This window comes from Octopus sinensis, unplaced genomic scaffold (assembly GCF_006345805.1).
Source record: "Octopus sinensis unplaced genomic scaffold, ASM634580v1 Contig16509, whole genome shotgun sequence".
Taxonomy (NCBI): domain Eukaryota; kingdom Metazoa; phylum Mollusca; class Cephalopoda; order Octopoda; family Octopodidae; genus Octopus; species Octopus sinensis.
This window is the reverse complement of record NW_021834395.1, coordinates 1-15,050: the sequence shown is the minus strand read 5'-3', so window position 1 is coordinate 15,050 and position 15,050 is coordinate 1. Positions and strand designations below refer to the sequence as shown.

The window sequence follows — 15,050 nt, the reverse complement described above, 5'->3', positions numbered from 1 at the left end:
TCCCACTTTGAGTGCGATGGAGGTGCAGAGTTCATTTAGACTGAGTAGACCTCCAATGTTGGCAACAGGTAGGGCATCAATCTAGTCCCCTGAGAATTTTGCACTAGCTGAAGGTAGGCAACACCTTGAAAATTGATCAGATTGATCAAGGAGAGAGTTGAAAGTGGCACCTGAACACAGTTTATCCCATACTCTGTGTTTCCGTCTGTCCTCCATTGTAACTGGAACTGACAAACCCATCTATCTCCACTGTGATAGAGCTTCATCCATCTCCCTGTTGGAATTAGTCCATGTTGGAGAGGAGATGTAATCCTGAACTGAATGGAGAAAACATTGCCAAGTGTATGGCTGTAGCAGAAGACTTCAGTGTATGGTAAGCAGTTATGGTTGTGTCTCAGTCCGCCAGCCCTCAGTCACGAATGCGGACATGCTTGTCATTCATCAACATACAAAATGGTCGGAGAATTCCAGTGATTCTTTTGGCTCAGAAAATTTCCCTATTGCCAGCTGGTTTTCTAATGGACATATTTTTACAAAGACCACTTCCTTTTTTTCCTTCTTGCAGTAGAACAATTCTGTATAGAGCTTTTTTTTATGTGAATGAATTGGAGGGTTTTAGTTTCAAATTCAGGTGGGTTCCTATTACTAGTATTTCGTATTTCATAACCTAGTGTTATTACTGTCGAAAGACTAAAAGAATAAAAATTCGAGATTAAAAAAAAAACGGAGCAGAGTTATAAACCAGCCGGGACAACATTGCTAAACCATTTTAATTTGAAGGGAGTTTAACTGGTTTTAATTTGTTGCTATCAAGCGACTAGACCAGGAGTATTCAAAGTGGTCGATAAATGCACATCTACTTAATTATTATTCATTTATTTTTCTTGTACATGCCTGGGGGTAGATGAGGGGTCAAGGATTCCATGAAGTTTGGGTCTAAAAAGTTTGGGGACCCCTCGACTAGACTGAGACACCCCTGTTGGTTCCTTATTTCATTAATGGTCAGGTATTTCATGTATCGAGGTATTTAGATAGAATTTCAAAGTAGCATATAAATTTCACTTATAAAACTTAAATCACAGTAATAAAATTTGCAATATTAATTTCCTGTCCGTTTTTTTCTTCTCCTATTCGTAAATAAAACATTGATTCTTATGATTGGCTCAGCATGTCTAAAATACGAAACTAAAGTATATACAACTCCCTCATAGGTTTTCAAAGCCACAGGAAACGTCGACCATAATGTCCACTGTCCCGAACAAACCTGATTTAGGGATACTAGAAGAGGATGATGAGTTTGAGGAATTTCCAGCAGAAGGTAACATTTTTTCCCGAAATGGTGTTGAGTAATATATATATATCTACGAACATGTTTATCCATTCATTTCTGTCCACATTCTTATAGCCTTCCTATTGAAATCTCGTCATAGCTGACATCAGTTTAGTATTCAATTCTCATCCTCTGGGTTTCTTTTCTCTTTCACTCCACTTTTTGTATTTTAATGGTTGCTGTTAACTCAACGTACATTACTGGAAATATTTTTATTAATACACATTGAAAACATATCTGTATTATCGCATCGGAGATAAGGAAGACGTACACCACCGGTTTTCGGTGTAACAAAAATCCTAACATTAACCGCAGGGTGTGCGTATTCTTTGCCTTCGCCATTATTGGCATAGAGTGGGATGTATTCTTCCGATAAATTTGTACTCTGAATTATTTTAAGGAATTTACAACACATTTTAACAAACTTTGGATTATAGACGTAAAAGCTTCATCAAAGAGAATTGCAAAAGTGAATGATTTTAATTAACTCTACACTCCACTTGTTATTTTGTATATTAACCTGATAAAGTACTATCGTTTACTTTGACTCATTCAATTTAGTAAATCCTGTTAAATCAGGACATAAATAATCTAGAAAATATGCGGATCAATACGTCGGATTTTGTTTTGATACAAATTTGGGTACTTGTCTATTGTCGTGGTCCCGGTTTCTCACACGCGAATTCGCGCGCGCGCGCCAGACGTAGGTACTCGATACTCGAGATCCTACGAGGTGACATGCGCAGTGCAGAATTCGCGCATGCGCGTTACCCCCCCCCTAAAAAAAAAAGGTGTTGGATTTCACTAAAAATATATGTGTGTGTGTGTGTGTGTATATATAACATTTTCAATTTTACACAAAAAAATTACATAGTCGCTTTCCTCGCGGATTTACAGATAAATGAATTAATTACTATTTTACAGAATAAAATTAATGAATTAATTATATAAATTAAATAATTCTTGAAAATTAATTAATATTAATAATATTTTTTGAACAAAGTAAATAATTTATAAAATTTGGTTAATAATTTTTTTTACACAAACGCGAACGTATATAATTTGTGAAACTTTTTTTTTTTACATCATCATCGTTTAACGTCCGTTCTCCATGCCAGCATGGGTTGGACGGTTCGACCGGGGATCTGGGAAGCCAGAAGGCTGCACCAGACTCCAGTCTTATCTGGCAATGTTTCTACAGCTGGATGCCCTTCCTAACGCCAACCACTCCGAGAGTGTAGTGGGTGCTTTTTACATGCCACCCGCACAGGTACCAGGAGAGGCTGGCAACGGCCACGGTCGGATTGGTGCCAGTCGAGGCGGCTCTGGCATCGGCCACGATTCGGATAGTGCTTTTTACGTACCACCAGTCCAGGGGTCCTGGCATTTGCCGGGTGCCACACTTGCCCCAACATGTCTTCGCAAGCAAAGGGGGTTGGCGTGGGTGCCTGTCGTGGGATGAGGTTCGATATCAACTTCGCTTGCCTCAACAGGTCTTTGTGTATAAATGTATAAATTTTTCGCACTAAATTCTTTCCGTAGAATTTATCAAAAAACGCGCAAAATTATTCCGTAGAATTTATCAAATTAAAAAACGCAAAATTAATATATTTTTTGAAATTGCAAATTATTTAGAATATAAAACAAATGAAGTTAAATTTTAAAAATAAATGTCATATACTTATACTCTGTAAGGTGCTGTGTTCACACTTCAATTTACTATTTTCTAGAAATGTTGCTTTTCTAATTGAAACAATTTTTCTCAATCTCCATTTAAAAGTCCATAATGCCTCTTGAGCCATATCAAAATGAACAACTTTGAATTACGCGGCGGCGGTGGTGGTGTGAGGTTCTAATTTTTTTTCTGATCTCTCTTTGCTCCCCTAGATGGAGGTGTGGTGGGGAGACAGATGAAAGATGTTTCATTCTCTTATATATATATATATATATATATATATATATATTTCGGTTAATATAGGGCGTAACAAATATCAGAAAATCAAAAAAAAAATGTGTGTAATAGGTGTAAAACAACTTCCTATGAACGAATATGAAAAAAAAAATTCGCGCACGCGAAAGGGGTGGGGGAGAGGCCTCGGAAAATTCACATCGGGAAGTTCCGAAAGCGTCTGAGGAGCTGACCCGGGCACCAAAACAAAAAAAAAATAGTGTAATATGTGTAAAACAACTTGCTCTAAACGAATATGACAAAAAAAAATGCGCTCTCGCGAAAGAGGGGTGGGGGAGAGGCCTCGGAATATTTATATCGGGAATTTCCGAAAGCGTCTGAACCGGGCACAAAAACAAAAACAGCGTAATAGGTGTAAAACAACTTGCTCTAAACGACTATCATGAAAAAAATGCGCGCTCGCGAAAGGGGGGTGGGGGAGAGGCTTCGGAAATTTCACATCTTCAGTCCACGGCCTTTAAACTAAGAAAAAATAGTGTAATTGGTGTAAAACTACTTGTTCTAAACGAGTATCAAGAACACACACTCACACATGAATCATAAACTCCGTATTTCGCAAAAAAAAAAAAAATAAAGAGAAGAAATTGTTTCAATTAGAAAAGCAACATTTCTAGAAAATAGTAAACAATTTTTCTCAATCTCCATTTAAAAGTTCATAATGCCTCTTGAGCCATATCAAAATGAACAACTTTGAATTACGCGGCGGTGGTGTGAGGTTCTAATTTTTTTTTCTGATCTCTCTTTGCCCCCTCTTTATCTCGGTTGTTCATTCCGCTAATATTTAGAAAAATTTTCGCGCCCAATTTTTGTTGTCGCGGGAAAAGATGAACGATTTAAAATAAATATATCTTAATTGTAGTGTGAGAAAGTATATATATTCTGATGACAAAATATATTATCTTTCAAAAACATCCCAAATTTATAGACTATATCGTGTAGGTTTAAGAAATATATATATATATATATATATATATAAGAGAATGAAACATCTTTCATCTGTCTCCCCACCACACCTCCATCTAGGGGGGGCAAAGAGAGATCAGAAAAAAAATTAGAACCTCACACCACCACCACCACCGCCGCCGCGTAATTCAAAGTTGTTCATTTTGATATGGCTCAAGAGGCATTATGGACTTTTAAATGGAGATTGAGAAAAATTGTTTCAATTAGAAAAGCAACATTTTTAGAAAATAGTAAATTGAAGTGTGAACACAGCACCTTACAGAGTATAAGTATATGACATTTATTTTTAAAATTTAACTTCATTTGTTTTATATTCTAAATAATTTGCAATTTCAAAAAATATATTAATTTTGCGTTTTTTAATTTGATAAATTCTACGGAATAATTTTGCGCGTTTTTTGATAAATTCTACGGAAAGAATTTAGTGCGAAAAATTTATACATTTATACACAAAGACCTGTTGAGGCAAGCGAAGTTGATATCGAACCTCATCCCACGACAGGCACCCACGCCAACCCCCTTTGCTTGCGAAGACATGTTGGGGCAAGTGTGGCACCCGGCAAATGCCAGGACCCCTGGACTGGTGGTACGTAAAAAGCACTATCCGAATCGTGGCCGATGCCAGAGCCGCCTCGACTGGCACCTGTGCGGGTGGCATGTAAAAAGCACCCACTACACTCTCGGAGTGGTTGGCGTTAGGAAGGGCATCCAGCTGTAGAAACATTGCCAGATAAGACTGGAGTCTGGTGCAGCCTTCTGGCTTCCCAGATCCCCGGTCGAACCGTCCAACCCATGCTGGCATGGAGAACGGACGTTAAACGATGATGATGATGAGAAGAAATTAATTCATTAAGTTTACCAAATTATATACGTCTGTAAAAAAAAAAAAAGTTTCACAAATTATATACGTTCGCGTTTGTGTAAAAAAAATTATTAACCAAGTTTTATAAATTATTTACTTTGTTCAAAAAATATTATTAATATTAATTAATTTTCAAGAATTATTTAATTTATATAATTAATCCATTAATTTTATTCTGTAAAATAGTAATTAATTCATTTATCTGTAAATCCGCGAGGAAAGCGACTATGTAATCTTTTTGTGTAAAATTGAAAATGTTATATATACACACACACATATATTTTTAGTGAAATCCAACACCTTTTTTTTTTAGGGGGAGGTAACGCGCATGCGCGAATTCTGCACTGCGCATGCGCAAGTCACCTCGTAGGATCTCGAGTATCGAGTACCTACGTCTGGCGCGCGAATTCGCGTGTGCGAAACCGGGACCACGACAATAGACAAGTACCCAAATTTGATAATGATAACTAGCAAATATTTTGCAGTACAAAGGGAAAACATGATACAACGTTACACCATTCATAAAAACAAAAAAAAAATGTGTGTAATAGGTGTAAAACATCTTCCTCTGAACGAATATGAAAAAAAAATTTCTTCACTTTTAACAGAATTTCTTCTCTTTATTTTTTTTTTTTTTGCGAAATATGTACAAAAATACGGAGTTTATGATTCATGTGTGAGTTCTTGATAATCGTTTAGAACAAGTAGTTTTACACCAATTACACTATTTTTTCTTAGTTTAAAGGCCGTGGACTGAAGATGTGAAATTTCCGAAGCCTCTCCCCCACCCTCCTTCCGCGAGAGCGCATTTTTTTCATCATAGTCATTTAGAGCAAGTTGTTTTACACCTATTACGCTGTTTTTGTTTTTGTGCCCGGTTCAGACGCTTTCGGAAATTCCCGATATAAATTTTCCGAGGCCTCTCCCCCACCCCTCTTTCGCGAGAGCGCATTTTTTTTGTCATATTCGTTTAGAGCAAGTTGTTTTACACATATTACACTATTTTTTTTTTGTTTTGGTGCCCGGGTCAGCTCCTCAGACGCTTTCGGAACTTCCCGATGTGAATTTTCCGAGGCCTCTCCCCCACCCCCCTTTCGCGTGCGCGAATTTTTTTTTTCATATTCGTTCATAGGAAGTTGTTTTACACCTATTACACACATTTTTTTTTGATTTTCTGATAATCGTAACGCCCTATATTAACCCAAGTTGTTTTACACCTATTACGCTGTTTTTGTTTTTGTGCCCGGGTCAGACGCTTTCGGAAATTCCCGATGTGAATTTTCCGAGGCCTCTCCCCCACTCCCCTTTCGCGTGCGCGCATTTTTTTTTTCATATTCGTTCAGAGGAAGTTGTTTTACACCTATTACACACATTTTTTTTGTTTTTTTGAATGGTATTACGCTTTAGTTTAACCGAAAAAGTTTCAGACAGTTTTCCTTTTGTATATTACACGTAAAAATGTGTTGATCGTATTTCCGAAATAATATTTTGTAGTGGATCAATATAAAGACGTTCGCCTGGGAACAAAAAAATAATAAACCAGCCTGGTGAGTACAAACAAGTGTGTGGAAAACGAATATGAAAAAAAAAAAAAAATGCGTGCTGACGACGCTGGTGGTGGTGGTGGTGGGGGACTTTCTAAAAATTCAAAAGATCCGATTTTTCCGTCATAACTTTAGGTAATATGGATATATATTGATTTATTTTTTTACGAAATCCCACGTTTTTGGTTATGGAGGATCCGATTCTGAAAAAAAGAAATCTTTTCAAAAATCGCATTTTCAGAATTTCAATCCCTTTTCCCCCTTCACTTTTTCCAGGATTTTTTTTTTTTTTTGCAAAATACGTAGAAAAATACGAAGATTACGATTCTAAAAAAATTTGGGATCTTTTCCCTTTGAACGGCAGTTTTCAACACAATTTCTAGTCAACTAAACACTTTTAAACTTCGTATACTGGTAGAATGGGTCAAAATAAAACATTTTTTTCTCTTGGCTTTCTTGAGAAAATTGTAATTTGTAAGTTTAACGTAGTTTAATTTTTCGAATTTTAACCAATCGATTGCCTCTATTGAGCTAAAATCATTTGCTGCGTCTAAAACTGAGACAACATCCATTTGAGCACTACAATTCCAGTCTGTTATATATTTTGAGTGTTGTTGTCACTAGCGATCTCAAGATCTTTGTATTTTGTAATTTATATATATATATATATATAGTTATGTGTCGTTTCGTTCTAATGGGTGATAGACAACTCAAATGAAGGCATTGTTATCGTTTCACGTGTTTATTTGCTTAATATGTTACACGAACTGTCCATATTCAGCGTAGTGATACATATATACTTTAGACACAGTTCGTACTGTTACTAACAAAATAGTGCCAAAAGTGGGGATGTATTCTACATACGTATACCTACGTATACACATAGATATGAATATGTAACATCCCTTCTTGAAAAAAAATAAAGGGGTCTTTTGGCAGTGAAGACAAATATAAGTAGTCTCCCTTACTCTAATGGATTGTCAGCGCGAGGTGGCAATTCTGCAGCAGAAACCGTGAGATTATTCTGCCTCTGCAGAATTAGTTACTTATCTTTTCATTTTCTTTTTTTTTTTCTTTAACGGTATCGAACCGGTGGCAGAATGTTCTTTCTCCATTTGGTGGATCTTGTGCTTCGCACCGGTGTCTGAGGTGAGTGGTTGGTGCCCGTTGGGGTGATGATTCTGTGGGTGTTGTCACTGATGCAGCAGGTGTTGTACACGTTGTCCTCGACAGCTTTGGTGTTGGGCGGATGTGGGCCCTGTTGCGTCTCAGCTGCCTACCAGATTCCGTTTCTATTATATACGATCTTGGATTTTCAGCTCTACTGACAACTTGTGCTGGGATCCATGTTTTAGTTATGGGATCTTGAGTATGCACATGTTGTCCTCCAAGTATCTCAGGTAAGTATTGTGCATGTTTGTTGTAATATTTCTGTGATTGTTCTTGAGTGGCTGCTAGCTTTGCCCTTGTCTATTCCTGGTCAATAGGAGGTTGGATCTTAGTTGGCAGAGTAGTTTTGTACTTCCTGCCATTCAGCAATTCTGCTGGGGATTTCATATTAGCTCTCAGTGGTGTTGCTCGTAGGGACAGAAGTGCCAGATGTGGTCTTCCTTAGTCTCTCGGCATTTGACTAGTGTTCTCTTCACTGTCTGCACCTGTCTTTCTATAAACCCATGACCTTTGGGGTAGTGTGGAGATGAGGTTGTAATATTGAACCCATACTCATCAGCTAGCTTTTTGAATTCTTGTGATGTGAACTGGGTTCTATTGTCACATATGATCTGCTCTGATATTCCTTGCTCTGCTAGAAGTCCTCGAGCCACTGTAGTGATTGTTTTGGCTCTCAGGTCTTTCACTTTTGTCACAAATGGAAATTTGGAGTAGTAGCAGACCATTATCAAATACCATTCTTGGCTCTCTGTGAACAGATCTACTCCAATAGTTTGCCATGGCCTTCTTGGGATGTCACTAGATATCATTTCCTCCTTTTGTTGTGAGTTTCTGTACTTTTGACAGATGTGGCATGTAGAAACTGTCTTTTCTATGTCTTTGTACATGTCTACCCAATATACTGCTGACTTGGCCCGGAGCTTGCATTTCTCCATTCCTAGATGCCCTTGGTGGATCTTGTCAAGAATCTCTTTTTGCATTGACTTGGGTATAATTATTCGGGATCCAGCCATCAGGATTCCATTCTCCACTGATATATCATCATGGATGGCCCAATATTCACGAATGAGGGGCTGCACCTGATGTCTCTTTTCTGGCCACCCCTGAATCACCATCTGAGTAAGGAGCTGGAGTTCTTCATCTTTGCTGGTCTCCTCTTTGAGTTCTGCTAGCTTTGTGGTTGTTACATTTACAATGTGGTGGACCTTTATGCTTAGTTCTTCCATCTCCTGTTTATCATGTGAGGATAGTCTGGAAAGAGCATCCGCCAATATCAGGTCTTTTCCTGGCTTGTACCTGATATCGTAGTCATATGTTCGAAGCCTTAACAGTAATCTTTGCAGTCTGGCTAGTGCTTTCGTGAGGTTTTTTCTATGTATTTGTTCTAGCGGGCGATGGTCTGTTTCAATATTGAAATGTCTGCCATACAGGTATGTATGGAACTTTTCACATCCATATACTACTGCAAGGAGTTCCCTTCCAATATTTGCGTACCTTGTCTCTGTGGGTGAGAGAGCTTTTGAGGCATATGCAATGGGTTTACCTTCCTGTATCAGTGCTGCGCCAACTCCTCTCATAGAAGCATCGACTTGGAGTGTTACTGGTTTGCGTCTGTCATAGTATTGCAGAGTTGTCTCCTTACTGATGAGCTTTTTGATTGCTTTGAAATCCTGTGTGTGTGAAGCACACCAATCAAACTCTATGTCATCTTTGTTTAGCTCTCGGAGATTTGCAGTGTGGTCGGCCAGCTTGGGTATGAAGGCTCCCATGTAGTGGATGAGTCCCAGGAACCTCCTGAGTTCCTTCTTGTCTTTGGGTTCTTTGATGTCTCTGATGGCTTCCACTTTAGCAGGGTCTGGTTTAACTCCCTCTGCAGAGTATATAATTCCAAAGAATTTGCACTCCTTTGCTTTTATCACACACTTGTCTGCATTGAGTTTGATACCTGCTTGTTGGGTTTTCTCCATAGCTTCATGTAAATTGAAATCATGTGTGGTCTCATCCTTGCCATGCATTTGGATGAAATCTGCTATCCCAATTGATCCCGTGCAGCCTTGGTAGGTCTCATCTATTTGGCGCTGGAAAACATCTTGGCTCTCCTTCAATCCAAATGGGAGACGGTTGAATCGATATCTGCCAAATATGTGTCCTTGCTTTTTGAAGAAGCTGGGTGTGTACTTTGAGGGTGATTTATCTGTTATTTCTGGCAGGACAAAGAATCAAAGAGAAGCACCTCCAGCTTATGTGCAGAAAACAAAGGAAACATTAATTTTTCATTTTACCCTTTATAGCATATCATTGAAAGAAAAAAAGAAAATGCTACCTTCACTTAGAAACTTTTAGTTTTCCAATAGCTTTCACTCTTATCATGGAGTTTGAATTCCTAATATCTACCAAATATTTTTCTTTGCTCAGTGCCCTATTTTCTAAAGCTACAGCTTTTGCATTTGTATGATATCTTATTCTCATCTTTATTTCAGAAAATTATTTTGTCTAATGAGTGACATTACATGCCTATGTCAGAACTAAAACTAAACAAATTTTTAAAAAAATCTTTTAATGTGTGTTTTATAGACTGGAATGGAGCTGAAGAGGAAAAAAATGACATAAATGTGTGGGAAGATAATTGGGATGATGATAATATAGAAGATGATTTTTCGAAACAGCTTCGGTAAGTAAATATAATTTGGATGATGCCAATTTTTAATGAATAACAAGTATTTGGTTGTTCAGTTTTAGTGTTGATGAACATTACAAAATATCAAACTAATGAAAAGTAAATAATTTTAAAGTTGTTTTGCATGTAATACAGAAACTTAATGATATTTTATAAATTCAGTTAGCATAATCTCACTAGAATTCATTTCATTGCAGTGAATTAGGAAATTATAAAATAGTTGTGACATGTTATATATATATACATACATAGACAGTGAGATAGGTAGGTATTAAAAGCTAACTGGATATTACCTTTTGGATGCAGTCTATAATGTTTACATGTGTAGCTGCAGCACCAAATATGGGAATAATACTCAAATAAGGAAAACTAAATGCTGTTAATTCATTGCTAACCAAATCACTGCCTCAAATAAAATTAAGTCAGCACCTCAATTTACTCTAATGAAATTTTGAAATTTATGCAAAATGCAATAAAAGTAAAAACAAAAACCAAAAATGCTTATTTCAAGTTGGGAAATATCATAAAGATATTTAGAAATCCTCTGAGCAAATTTTCCAAATATCCTGAGAATTTGATCATCAGTGATACAATATGTTTTGGAAGCTGGCCATTCAAGAGTGACTCTAAATAAGTATTTTAAACTTTTTGAATTTTATGAGTGTATTGATAAACTTTCACATTGTTAGATAATTCTCTAATTTGTTGCAGAACCTTCAAATTGCTGCTTCTACTTGGTTGGCTGTCTTATCTTCATCATTTAAAGTGTAAAAATACAAATTCACAGAGTAGTCCAAAATTTTGAATATTTATATGGTATTTCCCATAACTTTTTGGATTTTGATCATCATTATTTTAAGGTCCACTTTTCCATGCTGGCAGATTTTCTATGGCTGGATGCCCTTCCTGTCACCAACCCTTACTTGTTTCCAAGCAAAGTAATATTTCTCCATGCCCAGACATGTTTTCATAGAATATTAGAAGTGAATGACATTCGTTTACAATGATCGCACAACATCAAAACAAGGACACGGACACACACACACATGATGACACTTTTCAATTTCTGTCTACTAAATTTGTTCACAAGGCTTTGGTTGACCCGGGCTGCATAGCAGAAGGCATGAGTTAATTAGTGGAGAATTTGAATTGATTCTAGTACTTCATTGTGAGTTTTATATGAACTTGGTAGAAAGTCAGTAACAGATTTAAAGCTAAGGTATTTCCTGTTGCTACAGAGAAAGGCTTCAGGATATAGTTTTAGTTATTGTTTTGTGTGTGGAGTCACCAGAAAAGATCAGATTGTGAGTCTTGGACAACATGTAGTTAAAACCTAAGTAACTACGGAGTGTGAGGTACAATATTGCTATATGAGTTGCAGTACTTCATGTCCTCTATTTGTAACTGTGGTCTGTCCTATGAACATTGTGTTCATAACTTACACTACTTTCAATAGTAATTCATGTTCTGTGCACAAGGCAAGACACTGAGCCTTCAGGTGGTCAAGAACACTATGTCAATTTTATAATTAATGTTTCTTTAACTTAGAATGCTATGTGAAACATCTCTGTTAATTTGACATACCAGAATGATTCAGTCTACATACATTAGATGAAAACAGTGTTGAGAGGTTGTCCTTACAATTTAAAGCATAAGTCCTGTTTCACCTTCATTGGATAATTAATGAATAATCTCTACAACAATCAGTTCTGGTTCAGACATTAAAAATGTTGTAAACTCTTAGGTTTTGAATACATGTCTATTGCAGTTAAATTAGATTTAGCATTTAATTATTCCATGCATTTGTACTGCAAAAAATTAATGCTTAGTGACTTGAAATGATATCTTCACAATAGAGCTTCTCTTTTCTTTTTAACTTATATTTACATTTTTTGTTTTTCTTTTAGGGCTCAACTAGAACTACAAGGAAAATCTCTAGAAATTCCTGAACCAATGAAAACTTAATTTGCTTTATGTTTAACATTACTCTTCATCAATTGAAAATAAAATGTTCTTTTTTTATATATTTGTTTTTTAATTATTGTTTGTCTAAAACAAGAACTAATGAAAAAGTATTAAGTTTTCAGTATGAAATATCAGTCATCATATTAACAGGCAATTCCCATGGTGGCATGGTTTGAATGCAGATGCACATGCATACATCTCACTAGTTTCTGCTCACAAGATATAGATCAATCCAAAATTACAGTGACATTTACACGCTTAAGATTTTGCACTATGATAGTGAGCCTGAAACTATGAGGCTGTGAAGCAAATTTCTTAACCACACAGCCATGGTAATCAACATTATCATCATTTGGATATCCATTTTTATTATGCTAACATGCTTATAGAAATTGTTGATGGTGTTTATCCTACTTTTTTATTGGTAGGCTCGACATTTTGAGAGCTTAGCTCACTGCTTTTCCCTATTTCCTCAGACTTCATCTGCCATAGGCAATTTTTTTTCTCAGTAGATATTTCCATTTGCATCATGATCAAATGCTCTTGCCTCCAACTCCACTATGGTTAATCACCCTAAAGCCTAATTCCATGTGATCAAGTACTTCAGCATCTCCATTAGCCTCATCTATTGTATTGTATACAAACTGCTACATAATTATATACAGATGAAACAGAGTGCCAGACAACTCTCATGAAAAATCAGTTGTCTAGAGTAACATTCAAAGACTCTCCAAACACATGATCGGACTTTTCAGTTCATCATGTTACTCCATGAACCATCTCTTGGGTTATGGTGTTACCTCACATCATCATCCGTTGTTCATGCTGGCATGGGTTGGAATGGCTTGACTGGGTTGGCATGCTGGAAAGCTGCGCCAGGCTCCAGTCTGATTTGGCATGGTTTTCTATGGCTAGATGCCCTTCCTAATGCCAACCACTCTGAGAGTGTAATGGATGCTGTTACATGCCACTGGCACGGATGCCATTTGTGTGACACGGGTATCTGTTATGACTACAATTTTGCTCGGCTTGATGGGTCTTCTCAATCATGACATAATGCCAAAGGTCTTGATCATTGCCTCCATGAGGCCCAACGCTTGAAAGGAACTCAGCCATCTCGCCTCTGTGAGGCCAAACACTCAAAAGGAACTCTGCCATTTTTGCCTCCATGAGGCCCAATGCTCAAAAGGAACTCGGCCACTTTGCCTGTCAGGCCCAAGGTTCAAGTAATTTTACCAAGTCTTTATTCCTAGTGCAAGTTTTGAAGAGTGCAGTTCAATTTTAACAGTTATTTTTTCAAAGTTATAATGGAAGTGACAAAGGAGCATATTTGGCATAATTTGCTTTGAGAATTCAATAAAGGCAACAATTCAAGGAATATTAATGCAGTATATGGGGATCAGACAAGTGTATGCCAGTGCCAACAGTGCTTCCAGAAATTCCAAGCCGGAAACTACAATCTAGAAGACAAGCCTCTTTCTGGAAGATCTGTAGCGTTCAACAAGGACGTCCTGCAAACCTTGGTGAAACAAAATCCCATCGTAACTGTTGGGGAACTAGCAGAGAAGCTTGAATTTGATCATTCAACCACTCATCAACACCTGTGTGCCATTAGAAAAGTCAACAAATTGGGTTGATGTGTTCCTCAAAATTTTCCAAGTGTAATCACACACAGAGAGCGAATGTGTGTTGTTCTTTGCTGTCACGTCTCACAAATGAACCTGTTTTGGACCGAACACTGATGAGAAATGCGTTCTCTATAAAGCACCAAAGACAGTGGGTATGGAAAGGAGAAACACCAGCACTCAAAGATAAAGAAGGTCTTCACCCACATAAAATGTTATCTGTTTGGTGGGATATGAAGGGTTTTGTCCACTTTGAACTTTTAAACCCAAACCAAACGTTAACAAAGGAGATCTACTACGGGCAGCTTAAGTCAGTGCTAGAAGAAAAATGACCATCTTTGGTTTCAAGATGAAAGGTATTCTTTCCAGGATAATTCTCGGCCACATACGAGGATGACATTCCAAAGGCTGGAGCAATTTGAATGAGAGATGATGCTCCAACCACCATATTCACCAGACATTGCCCCATCTGATTATCATTTATTCCGCAGTCTTCAAAATCAATTGGACAGAAAAAATATGAATTCTGTAGACAAGGTCAGATCAATACTGGAGGAGAGTTTTTGTCACGAACAAGTGAATTTTGGAAGAGAGGAAAGAACATTGTAGAAAAAAATGAAGGAGAATATATTTTAGATTAAGAAAGAACTTAATCTTAGTTTTGAAAAATAAAAGAAGTATAAAAAACTGCATTATTTATGGGATGATCCAATATATACACATATATCATCATCATTTAACGTGTTCCATTCTGGCATAAGTAGGATGATTTGATAGGATCCAATGTGTCCAAGGATTGCATCGTACTTCAGTGTCTATTTTGGGATAGTTTCTATGACTGGATACCCTTCCTAATGCCAACCACTTTATAGTGTAGACTGGCTGCTTTTTCATGTCATCTACACTATGTTGTCATGAAGCTTGCAGACCTACAAACCCTAGTGA

General features: G+C 37.1%; 1 protein-coding gene across 1 annotated transcript; it reads left to right on the top strand.

Moving 5' to 3' along the window:
- Positions 1–1,160: 1,160 nt before the first annotated feature.
- LOC115230834 (26S proteasome complex subunit SEM1) lies at positions 1,161–12,537 on the top strand. The gene is made up of 3 exons (XM_029800961.2): positions 1,161–1,318; positions 10,413–10,509; positions 12,423–12,537. Exons 1-3 carry the CDS (start codon positions 1,243–1,245, stop codon positions 12,478–12,480), a joined length of 231 nt encoding a protein of 76 aa, XP_029656821.1. The 5' UTR covers positions 1,161–1,242; the 3' UTR covers positions 12,481–12,537.
- Positions 12,538–15,050: the final 2,513 nt, after the last annotated feature.